Source organism: Musa acuminata, chromosome BXJ3-4 (genome assembly GCF_036884655.1).
Source record: "Musa acuminata AAA Group cultivar baxijiao chromosome BXJ3-4, Cavendish_Baxijiao_AAA, whole genome shotgun sequence".
Lineage (NCBI taxonomy): Eukaryota > Viridiplantae > Streptophyta > Magnoliopsida > Zingiberales > Musaceae > Musa > Musa acuminata.
The window spans coordinates 34,995,608-35,008,566 of record NC_088352.1 but is presented as its reverse complement, the minus strand read 5'-3'; the positions used below and the strand labels follow the sequence as shown (position 1 = coordinate 35,008,566).

General features: G+C 40.4%; 1 protein-coding gene across 5 annotated transcripts in view; it reads left to right on the top strand.

Annotated features, from left to right (window-relative positions):
- The window catches only part of LOC103981671 (midasin), a 71,420-nt gene that overhangs the window by 5,561 nt on the left and 52,900 nt on the right, over window positions 1–12,959 (top strand). For all 5 annotated transcript variants that reach the window (XM_018828431.2, XM_065146184.1, XM_018828435.2 and 2 more), the window contains 6 exons: window positions 6,083–6,167; window positions 7,183–7,457; window positions 7,537–7,737; window positions 7,857–8,005; window positions 8,634–8,743; window positions 8,821–8,940. In XM_018828431.2, coding sequence (XP_018683976.2) covers window positions 6,083–6,167; window positions 7,183–7,457; window positions 7,537–7,737; window positions 7,857–8,005; window positions 8,634–8,743; window positions 8,821–8,940 — 940 coding nt within the window. The remainder of the gene's footprint in view (window positions 1–6,082; window positions 6,168–7,182; window positions 7,458–7,536; window positions 7,738–7,856; window positions 8,006–8,633; window positions 8,744–8,820; window positions 8,941–12,959) is intronic.

The following is a 12,959-nucleotide window of genomic DNA, read 5'->3' as shown; positions in this document are numbered from 1 at the left end:
GTAAATTGTTTGAGGAACAGGGAAGGACTCAACGATATGAGATATCCAAGAGCCTTTTCCGCGCTAGGATGACTGAGGGGACACCGGTTCAGAACCATGTCCTAAAGATGATTGAGTGGATAGAGAAACTCACAGGTCTAGGAATGGTCCTAGAGGATAACTTGTGTGTGGACATTGTGCTTCAGTCCCTACCAGATTCCTTTTCACAGTTCATAATGAATTTTAATATGAACAAGCTTGAGGTGACTCTCCCAGAGCTCCTCAATATGTTGAGGGAGGCAGAGAGTACTATTAAGAAAGAGAAGCCAGTTCTCTACACTGGTGAGACCAGAAAGAAAAGGAAAGCAGAAAGGTCCCTTAAGAAGGGAAAGGGCAAGGGCAAACAAGGTAAAGCAAAGGTTGCTAAGAAAGACCCAACAAAGGACAAAGGCCAGTGCTTCCACTGTGGTAAAGATGGGCACTGGAAGAGAAACTGCAAAGAGTACCTTGCAGAAAGGGCGAAACAAAAGCTTGATGAAGCTTCAGGTACATTCATGATCAATCTCCAATTGGCAGATTTTTGTGATAGTGCATTGGTATTGGATACCAGTATTGCTTATTACATCTACAATTTATTATAAATTCTAGCAAAGCCGAGGGGAGATTGATGAGAGGAATATTGCATAAAGGTTTGTTTATGCAAGACACTACTCCACATATCATGAATATAAGTGTCTAAGAGGAAACGAGATGAGGTGAACAATGCATACCTATGGCATTGTAGGCTAGGTCACATCCATGAAAGAATGATTCAAAAGTTACTAAATAATGGATATCTAGATCCATTCGACTATGTGTCATATGTAACTTGTGAGCCTTGTATTCGTGGAAAACTGATCAACTCTCCATTTAGTGGAATTGGAGAGAGAGACACTGAGTTGTTGGAACTCATACATAGTGATGTATGTGGACCCATGTCAACTCATGCCATTGGAGGTTACTCCTACTTCATTACATTTACTGATGATTTCTCAAGGTATGGATATGTGTACTTAATGAAGTACAAGTCCGAGGCCTTTGAGAAATTCAGAGAGTATAAGAATGAGGTGGAGAACCAGACTGGAAAGAGTATCAAAACTCTTCGATCAGATCGAGGAGGTGAGTACTTAAGTACAGAGTTTACTCAGTTCCTCAAGGACCATGGGATATTATCCCAATGGGCACCTCCTTATACACCTCAACTCAATGGTGTCTTTGGAAGGAGGAATCGTACGCTATTAGATATGGTACGGTCCATGATGAATTTCGCTGACCTACCCATCTTATTCTAGGGATATGACCTAGAAACCGCAGCTTACCTTCTGAACAGAGTTCTAACTAAGTCGGTAGTGTCTACACCATATGAGATATGGAAAGGGAAGAAGCCTGATCTTAAGGTTGTTAAGATTTGAGGCTGCCCTACCCACATTAAAAGACACAACCCCGATAAGTTAGAATCAAGGACAGAGCGATGCAAATTTGTGGGACACCCCAAGGAAACTTGTGGGTATTATTTCTATCATCTCGAGGACCAAAAGGTCTTTGTAGCTAAGAGAGCAGTGTTCCTTGAGAAGGAACACATTCTTGACGGAGACAGTGGGAGAATGATAGAATTGAGCGAGGTTGGAGAACCAAGCTCAAGCACCACTCTACAGCCCGAGTCTGTTCAGGTATCTAATACACAAGTTTCAACTTTACGCAGGTCTGATAGAGTATCCCATCCTCCTGAGAGATATGTGGGACATATTAGAGCAGAGGATGTAGAGGATATTGATCCTCAGACCTACGAGGAGGCTATTATGAGTATAGACTCCGGGAAGTGGAAAGAAGCCATGAATTCTGAGATGGATTCTATGTACTCCAATAAGGTTTGGAACCTAGTTGATGCACCCGAAGGTATTGTACCCATCGGTTGCAAGTGGATCTTTAAGAAAAAGATCGGAGTAGATGGAAAGGTAGAGACCTATAAAGCAAGGCTAGTGGCTAAGGGGTATCGTCAAAGGCAAGGTGTTGACTACGACGAAACTTTCTCACCCGTAGCAATGCTAAAATCCATCAGAATTCTATTGGCTATTGCAGCATACTATGATTATGAGATCTGGCAGATGGATGTGAAAACCGCATTCCTCAACGAGAACCTCGAGGAGGAGGTGTATATGATGCAACCTAAGAGATTCGTGTCCAAGAACTGCCCAGATAAGGTGTGTAGGTTGCTTAGATCCATTTATGGACTAAAGCAAGCTTCCCGAAGTTGGAACATAAGATTTGATGAGGCAATCAGATCTTATGACTTCGTTAAGAACGAAGATGAGCCTTGTGTATACAGAAAGGTAAGTGGGAGCGCTATTAGCTTTTTGGTGTTATATGTGGATGACATCCTCATCATTGGGAATGACATAGGAATGCTATCCACAGTAAAGGCTTGGTTATCTAGACACTTCTCCATGAAGGACTTAGGAGAAGCATCTTATATCTTGGGGATTAGAATCTATAGAGATAGATCCAAAAGGATGCTTGGCTTGTCCCAGTCCAGGTACATAGAAACTATTGTCAAAAGGTTTGGCATGGAAAATTCCAAAAGAGGTCTCATACCGATGAGACATGGGATATCGCTTTCTACGAGTATGTCCCCTAAGACTCCAGAAGAAAGGGCGAACATGGATATGATACCTTATGCCTCAGCAATAGGGTCTATCATGTATGCCATGCTATGTACTAGGCCTGATATAGCGCATGCTCTGAGTGTCACGAGCAGGTATCAGGCGGATCCAGGCTTGGAGCACTGGAAAGCAGTAAAGTGTATCCTTAAGTACTTGAGAAGGACTAAGGATCTTTTACTAGTATATGGAGGTAATAGCCTTAAGGTTGAAGGCTACACTGACTCAAGTTTTCAGTCTGATAACAAGTCGAATTCAGGGTATGTGTACACCTTGAATGGAGGAGCAGTGTGCTGGAAGAGTTCCAAGCAAGATACCACTACTGACTCGACCACAGAGGCGGAGTACATTGCTGCATCAGATGCAGCAAAGGAGGGAGTCTGGTTGAAGAAGTTCATCACAGATTTGGGAGTCGTGCCGGATAGTGAAGAGCCGATTTCACTATATTGCGACAACAACGGGGCAATTGCTCAAGCGAAGGAACCTAGGTCTCATCAGAAATCTAAGCATGTTCTGAGGAGGTTCCACCTTATCAGAGAGATCGTGACCCGAGGAGATGTAGCAGTGGAAAGAGTTCCATCCGAAGATAACATTGCAGATCCACTAACAAAGCCATTGTCTCAGATTGTCTTTGAGCGTCACAGGGGTCTGATGGGGATCAGACACATAGGTGATTGGCTTTAGGTCAAGTGGGAGATTGCTAGTCATAAGTGCCCAGCAAGCCAATCACGTGAGTGATGGCACGTGTGACTTGATACAGAATCTTTTTGCTTATTATATTTTGGCGTATATCACTTTATAACTATTGCATAAATGCATATATATTGTGATGTCCTTGGATTTGTGCAATGGGAATCGGATCGTGATGAGATCATGATAATGAGATCGATTCACCTTTAAACACATATCCTAAATAATCCCGGTCATAGGTTACTCGAGAGGGACATCGTGATAACCGGATAGACTGGTGTGCTGTATACCCGTCCATATGATGGATGCAGCTGGTCTCATAGCTGCTCGTGTAGGGACACTAGGGATACAGTACAGGTGCTCATTGGAGAATGAGTTCACTGATTGATCCGCTACGGAATGCTGGATGGTTGATGATGCCTTATTGTCAGACAACGATTCCGTAGTCCTAGTGGTGTATCTGGTTCTTAGACTTGAGACACCAAGGATGTCCTGTATGAGTGCTCCACTCTTTGATACCAGACTTATAGGTTTGGCTGTTCCCAGATCTAGTACAGCTGGTCATTGGGAGTGGTAGTCGACCTTACGAGGGCTATTGAGTGTCGATAGAGGATCATCCACTCTCGGTATCATGAGAGGAATATCCCATGTGTTCTTGCTCAGACAAATCCCTGGCCAGGGTCATTCGGGTTGAGAGAGAAAGAGTTCTCCGGGAGAATCCGATTAGAGTGAGACTCGAGTAGAAACCGTATGGGTCTGACAGCACCATGCTCGATATACGGTCTCTGGGATATTAGATGGATGAGGGACTATAGGTACATGGTAACTGAGGACAGACAGGTCCAATGGATTGGATTCCCCTGTATCGTCTGGGGACTACGGCGTAGTGGCCTAGTACTTCCGTAGTCGATGAGTCGAGTGAATTATTACAGAGATAATAATTCACTGAGTTAGAAGGAGTTCTGACAGGTATGACTCACGGCCAGCTCGATATTGGGCCTAGAGGGTCACACACATATGGTAGGCATTGCGATGAGTAGAGGTTCGGATATGAGATATCCGACGGAGCCCTTGTCTTATTGGATGCAGATCCAATACCCACTAGGGAAAGGACCCATTAGGGTTTTGACACGGGATCTTTATAAATAGGAGGGATTCACAGCCTCATAGGCTAGAGTCTTTGCTTGCCCTTCCTATTCTCCTCTCCCTCTCCCCTCAGAGTAGGCCTGGAGTTTTGAGGAGCGTCGTCGCAACCCTGCTGTGTGGATCACCGCTAGAGAGGAGGACGCTTGACCTCCTTCACCCTCTCCTAAGGATCTGCAAGGAAACAGGGATATACGATCTCCCTAGGTAACACAATCTCTATACGCAGTTTTGTGTTTTTGCGGATTTTGCGCACCAATCTTCGCACGACGATGAACATCTTTTTGGGAATCGGGGATTTTTTGTTTTCTTGTTCTTCCGCTGCGCATATGATGTCGCCCCCTATGATTTCCCAACAAGTACTAGGTTCAATCTAATGCCAATTTTCACAACTTGGTCTGATAGACAGTGGCACAGGAAATTGGACATACAGTCTTTTCATCATCTAACTCAATATGCTTATTGCCCGTAGTCAGCTCATCTTGTTTTATACACCACTCCCCTTCTACATTTTTGTTTAGGAAGATGCTTGAGCAGTTTCTTATAGATGTTATTCTGATAAACAAAAAGATCTATTGGCTGGAGAACTTTGATGTGGGTGCTTTTCATTATGAATTATTTGCCTTTTGATGCGCTTTTTATGTAGTAGTTTTACTATGTTAAAATCATCTTGGCATGCCACATGGAAAGTAACTTGTATTGGTTTGGATGTGCAATTGATTCTGTGAATGCTGTTCTAGAATTGAGGCGTCACATCATGGAGCAGATACTTGTAATTTTCCTTCAACAGTAACAATGCTTGATGAAATGGAGTTGGTACTTGGTTCACATGATATGAATGAGAAACACTAATCATCGTTATAGAACAACTTTAGTAGTTCAAATTGAGGTATATGTACTGCATGCTCATTTTGAAGTTGGATCGTCAGCAAGGTTTGAAGTTCCGGATATTGGTGCTACACGGGTCCCAGGCTGCACTGGTACTTGTCCTGTTCGTACTTGAGTATCGGCATAGATAGGGGTGGTGGTGGAGGAGGAGATGAGTAGGATGGAAGACCAGGCAGTTTGGCAGCGGCGGCATGAGGTTTGAGGGGTCTTGCGTTGGTTGGGAGAGACGTGATTAGGGTCTCACATCTGTTATTCCAGAGCAGCATGTCTCTTTTAAAGAGGCAGTTTTAAAAAAGAAATAACGGACTGGAGCAGACTTTTTTGAGAAGTGGCAGACTGTGGCTCCTTTCATGCTTGGAGTAGTAAATATGAGCCAGTACATTGAGAAACTTTGATCTTTGATCCTTAGTGATCTCAGAGTAGGGTTGCACTACTCTGATCTGCGTTCTTAGTGACTTATTTACTTATTTTAGGTTTGATTAGGTAATGATACATTTAAATGTCTATCATAACTACAATGTGTATGCAGACTGCAGGAAGTTAACTAATAGGATCTTTTGTATTTTGTTTTCCCCGCTGTCTATCATTTGGTTGAACTTTAATGCAATGGTTGTTGGTGTGGTCAGTGCATCCAACCTTTTTTAATCTGCAATTGATGTACTGAATCATCATGTTATCTGTTGTAGATGCGTCTTGAATTATTTCAAATTTTCTCCTCAACCATTCGTACGCCTTCAGTTGGTGGGTTTTTCTTCACAGCTCTCAGAGAAGGTATTGTTTTTGATGCTTTGTGGACTGCAGTTCTTTTCTTAAACATAAAGTTTTAGTGTCCTAGTTGAGTTGTTCCTAAGCTAAATGCTTTAGTTGGTTACATGCTATCATTGTTGGTTTTCAAGTTCTAGATACTTTACATTGTGGTGCTTTAGCAAGCCTCATATAGTTGTCATTTTAAGTACAAAATATGAATGACCTGCTAACTGGTTGTTTGTCCTTAAAAGTTAAAACACTAAAAATTTTTCATGTTTTCTATCTTCCAGTTGGTCTTTGAATTTTGTGGAAAATTTTCTTTTCCCATCTTTTTTTTTTGCTAGCATTTCTACACCGTCTCTAGAAATTGATATTGGTTTTTCTATCAATCATGAAATTGTCCATTCTTACGTGAAAATTTCTTGAGTTTTAGTTGTATTTTTTATTCAACCTGTAAATGTGTATTTTAAATTGGTTTAATTATGTGAAAGATTCTTCTTTTTGCAATATAGGATGTTTGGAAGATTCTTTGGTGTGAACTTCCTGAGATGCTTTGGTACTATGGGACAAGGCTCTGGGTTTTGTTGTTTAGGTTGGCTGATGTGACATTATTGGTTTTTTTTTCCAACAATAATATGAGCATATCTTATTGTTTTTTTAAAATCTATGATTCCTTGTTAGCAATTTTCATTGACTTCCAGTGACCAAAGCTTTGTGGTTCACTACCTGAAATGCCTGCTTAGTGTATTCGTTTTCTGATTTTATGGTTATCAATATTGTTTTCCAGCATAAATTCAGTTGTGACATTCATGATGTTCACAAATCACAAGTTATTTCTTATCACATGAAAACTGGTAGAATGTGGTGTGTTTTTTTGACATTTTACATATCTTATATTTGTGGTATGACATAGTGCTATGCCTTAACAATTTTTTTGATTTTCTGATTCTCATTGGTTCATAGTTTTGTAGATGTTTTTAAGCATGACTGTTTGATTTTTCTTATTTACAGTGCTTCACAATTGCCTTTGTAATCTCAGGGTGAGAACCAACTGCTTGGTGCAATTCGTGTATCCTATCGTTTTTTGGTGATGGAACCTACAGTATTCTCTGAACTATGGGATTGGACCTGTTTCTTAGACCTCATGCAGCAGACTTCATATCTTTTGTCAGTTTGTGCTTCATTACAGCTACATAATGCACTTGACATAAGATGGTGTGGGATTCAAATTCTCTCTATTGCTCTAAAAATAAGTGATAGGGCTATTGAAAATTTTGGCCTCGGTTCAGATGAAGCTTTTGCATGCTTACTTAGGTAAGTCTTTTAAGTGTTTTCGCTGATACACAAGATAGTTAGCATGTAACCATCTTTATGTTACTAATTGTGCATATAGGTTTGAGGAGTTCTGTGAGGACACTTCATTAGAAAAGGCTGGATGTTATTTCCAAACAGTTGAAGCAGAAAAGGACAGCTCTTCTGTTGGAATTGATAATTTTAGTCAATTGCTTGAGTCTGACTGTGATTTTCTAGTTCCATCATCAAATTCTTTTGAGATTGAGTCTAAAATGTGGGGTTGCCAGAACAGGGTTCCAAGGTATGTGGTGTTTCATAATTCCTGGATGCAGAGCAATATTATTAATTTTTTATGCAAACAGTGCTGTTTCTTATATTTTAGCTGTTTCTACTTGGTTCTTTTGTTGTTGTGCCTGGAAGCCCCTTTGTCTTGACTTCGACAATTAAGAGGAGTTATGAGATGATTCTGATGTCTGTAAGTCAAAAGTGGCCAATACTTCTCCATGGCCCACCAGGTGCCGGAAAAACTGCTCTAATTAATAGGTTGGCAGAGATGAGTGAAAATCAAGGTACTCAATTCATGTTTTTCAAGTTCTACTCTTCCATTCATCAAACTGAGAAACAAGATTTGAGAGATTCATGGTTTTGGGATCATAAGTTACGTGCAAAAACATAATGTCAACTTCATCATGCACTTAAAGAGTTTCTGCTTTGGACTGAATTAGCTTGGGTATTTGTGATGTATATTATCATATCAGAGTAGTTGCATATATGTGGATTACATGTGATATAATATTTGTGTTACTTGCAATTTAAATTTCTTTTTTGGAATAAACTATAATAAGCCCCACATAAGGGACAAAGAAGGAGGGAGATGTCGTTACTTTCAAATGTGTGTAAATCAAATTGATTAATGTGCAAAATCCAAGTGATTGCTTATATCATCTTGCTTCATTTACGTCCTAAGTTCCCAGTAATTAAAATGCTATCAGTTGCATTTGAAATTCTCTGAGAAGAGATGCACACTTGTATACTCTTTTTTAAATTGTGGTGGTAAATCGATGGGATGTGGGGGAGGTCAAATAGTATCATTTGTTCACCATCTATGATATTGAATATGATGCTGATGTATACTCTATTATGGGATTTGCTATTTGCTGATTTGGTAATTTTTCTACAATTTTTGTGATCGTTTAGTTTTGTTCATTCACACTGATGAACAAATGGATAGCAAAACATTGATTGGGAATTACATTTGTGCTGACCAACCTGGTGAATTTCGGTGGCATCCTGGTTCACTTACCCAGGTTTGTTTTATGTTAAGAATTAGGGCAGACAATTATTTATGTTGTTCGAACATTCTTCATGATTGTTCTTTTAATAGGCCATTCTAAAAGGATATTGGGTTACTTTTGAAGACATAGACAAAGCACCAAGTGAAGTACAATCAATCATATTGCCGTTATTGGAAGGTTCCACTACTTTTATAACTGGTCATGGGGAGGTAATTTTTTTTCTCTGTGAATTTTTTCCAAAGAAATGGTTTATATTTTGTCCTACTCAGTGGTTATTTCCCTTTCATGTAAAACTTCATCTTGTGGATTAGTTGCAAATTCACGTGCTTGTGCAATTATGCTGTTCTGCACAATGTTATAAATAGCAAGCAGTGATCACATTGAATCAGGCCAGTAATCACAATTTATCTTCGACACAAGAACATACTCGCAATTTATAACTAAAAAAATTCTAGTTGTTTACTTTAACAATGTTTCAAGAAATAAACTGTGTGGGTCTTCCAACACATTTTCATACATATATGTTAATTTTTTCATTATATTTTTGAACAAATGAATGGCAGAATATCAAATATGATGACATGTTAATTATAGTACTGAGCATATCAATGTTGCAAATTATCATCCACAGACTAGAAAGTTGTCTTAAATAAAGCTACATAATAATTTTATCAATTCATTTTATTGGACTACGATATCTCTACTAACAATTCAAGGTGACTGCATAGATCCTTATGTCTATTCTGGTTTGTTCTAGGCTAGATACTTCTAATTTGTTGTAGGACCTGTTATGTACAAATGGCTTCTGTGTTAATGAGAATTTTGATGTGTTGAGTTTTTGATTTGTAATGATTTTCTTTCATGCTCAAAATGGGGTAAGGATAACTAAATCTTAATTGATAAATTGGTTTTGTTATTGTGTGTGTTTAGCTTCTATCTTATAATGTGATATTTTATCTTTTATCTTTGGATATTTATTTTTTGTTGATGACTATAATGAGTTTCTGGTGTTGCAGTGATATATTAATCTATGATGATGGAGCATGTTTTTTGCTAGATACTAGATAATTGAAACTATTTCATAGACTAGTTTTCCTCAATGCAAACATATTGCAGTGTGTGTTGATGATAAAATATTCAATTCTGATGAGGAACTTATGAAGTGAATATTATGAAGGTGTTGGAAGATTTGACACGAGTAGGACGAAGATGAATTATTGAATTTTGTGGTTCTTCTCATGTTTCCTTTTTTTTCAACTGTAAAGCAACAATACTGATTTTATGTATATTCGGTTGGTATTGGGATACAACAAGGTCAATAATGATTAAGCATTTTTCTAATACATTTGCAATACGATAGATTTGTCAATGTTTCTCTATATAAGATGTGTCCATGAACTAACTTTTGCTTGTAATGGCATTTTTCTCACACCATGCAATGTTATAGTGACTTTGCTTCTCTCTCTATACTGTGTAAACTGTGGCTCAAAATATTGGAAATACTAAATGATTATGACCGGCACAGGGATGAGGTGAGGTCTTTACCCTGGAAGTTCAGATATATTAAGAAACAAGACTTATCAGTCACAAAACAAACCAAAAGATGGGTAATCAATGATAATTAAAAAAAGTACAATAAGTCTGCAGTGATGATTGGTTATTTGGTATAGACTGTTTGCACTTCTGTATATATGAGGTACAAATTTCTATTCTCCTTCTTTCTATGTGTTGCTTTGGGACTTAAATATACAACAAACAAAATTGAAGAGGTCTATGATAGAAGGCGCCACCACCTTTAGTTTAATATTCATTCTATGTCATTTGCATTTGCTCACTCATGTATTAGTACAATCTTAGGTAGTGTCCCATGTAATTTAATTGTTTGTAACTGTAAATTGCATCTAATTGCTTTAAGATTATGATTGGTTCACGAACTTATTCATCGACACCGTATATGCTATAGGTTGGGATCTGTGTGTTGTGGTGTGGGCACAAACATCTTGACAATGGGAACAATGGGAAAAATAAGGAATAGAGGGAGGGAAAATATATTTTAAAAATCATCTACTTTTTTTTTGTATGGCCAAAGATTGTCTCTTTGGTACTTAATCTAGAGCAAAGAATACTATTTCGTCTGATTAGTTCATATTGACACTACTTATCGGTCCGAGCAAGAGCCTGCTGGCTGTCTCTTTTCGGACTGTCCAAGCCACTTTATTATCATTATTTAAAAACCCTATGTTATCTCACACAACATCCTCTCAAAAGCTTTGGGAGTTGCCTGTAGGTCCTTGCCTATCGCCTGCATGCCACTTTCTCGCTCATGTATGCCTGTTGTTTGCCACTAAACCATTACTTCTCCATCGTCTTGCTTCTCCCCCATCTCCATCTCCGCCTCCTCTTCTCCTCCTCCGACACCTCTCCCTTATTTTTCTTCTACCACTAATGCTTCTTCTTTTGCATCTGCATCTTTCTCCTCCTCCCTTCCTCCCTCCTTTGTTCTCCCTTCTATAGCAGTGGTTTAAATAGGCGTTTGGGCGCTCGCCTAGGTGCTTGTGCGAGGCGAGGCTCGAGCACCTCAAGGGTGGACCTGGCGGCGCGCTTCAGTAAGGCGCCACCTGGGTGCTTGCCTGAACCCAAGCATTGGGCGCTCGCCCGAGCGCTCGGTTCAAATGAAGCAATCGAACTAGACTTTTAAGGTTAGCTTTCTTACCCGCAAAAGCCACCCCTCGTACCCCTGTGCGACCCTGAGCCATCAACTCTAGCGTAGCTTCTGCCTCCACAGTCGATGCTTTGCTGTCGATGCTTTCTGCCGCAGATGCAGTGGATCGAGGCTTCATCTATCGTTGACGAACGGGTCCAACGACCTAGCCTTCATTCGTAGCTTCCTTCTGCCATCGTTGCTTCTGTGTGCAGCTCCTTCTATCGTCGAGGGAGAGGACCGTAGTTTCCTTCGCCACCGATGGACACCTCTAAAGCTTCCTCCGCCCACAACGTCGTCGTTTTATCACGGATTTAGCTAGAATTGTCTAAGCCATGAGACACCCTTGTGGCAAAGTCACAAACTTAGCTTGAGTTGCCTAAGTCGTGAAGCACCCTTGCGCCAACTTCTCGAACTTAGCTGGGATTGCCTAAGTCGTGACGCACCCTTGCGATATGCGTCCGCAAAGGGTCAGCCAATTTACAACCTCACTCAGGTCCTGAAAGACCTGTAAAAGAGAAAGTTGATTAGTTCAAGAACGAGCGGCGGATAAGTCCCGACGTTTTGCGAAAAGGGAAGCTTTACAAGCAATTTAGCGAGCACTCTGGGTGCATGAGAGAAAAGAGAGAAAGGAGGAAAACAAGGACCTTAGAAGGTTAAACGGATAGTTGCAAGTCCACAAACAATTGCTCACCGGGTGTCGGACGCGAAGGCAAGTTCCCGTCAAGAAACGTGTGAACTTATGAAGATTGATCAACGCCCGACACTATACCGAAGCCCCATCCCCCATGGTGCCACCCAGGTGGTTCCAGGGTGTTGAGATGGTTGAAGTTTCGTGTGCAGCAACGGTCTGCAGAAAACATGTCGTGGCACGTGAAAATGGAGCCATTTTGGGGCTGTTTTGCCCAGCGCGATGAGCGGTCGCACTGTAGCACTGCAACCTGTTCGAACTTACATTTTTACAAGTAAAAGCACACAAAACCAAGGCAAAACGTGCTACCAAGCCTCTGTACATATATGCAAGAGCGACAAACGGTTCGTTGAACAAAGTTGTTGCGGGTGCGCAATAACTGTTTGTGACAGTCTGCTTCCATCGCTGCTATCGTCCGCAGTTTCCTCTGCCGCCATCGCTGTCGTTCAAAAGTTCCATTTTCATTGACTATTTCTCCCCCTATTTACAGTTCTCTTCACCCCCTCTTAACAATTATTTTCTCCCCATTCTAAAGTTTCACTGTCAGAGTGCTTTGCTTCGCTCGAGTGAGCACCTAGCACCTCGAGCATTTTGGGATCTTGGCCCCTAGTGCTTTTTAAATCACTGTTCTATAATAAATTGGTCGGTCCCTTGGTACATAGTGTGTCAGTATGCCAGCATGGATCGGATTTGTACCTGTCGGCTACGAACCAAGTGTGGGTCTCATACTCGAAATTGAATTCCTTGCGATAGAATAAAGTATCTTATCTGCATTTTGTCTATGTTATATTGAGAAAAGCTTCTTCCACTCTATATGAGTCCTAATCAATAGATTT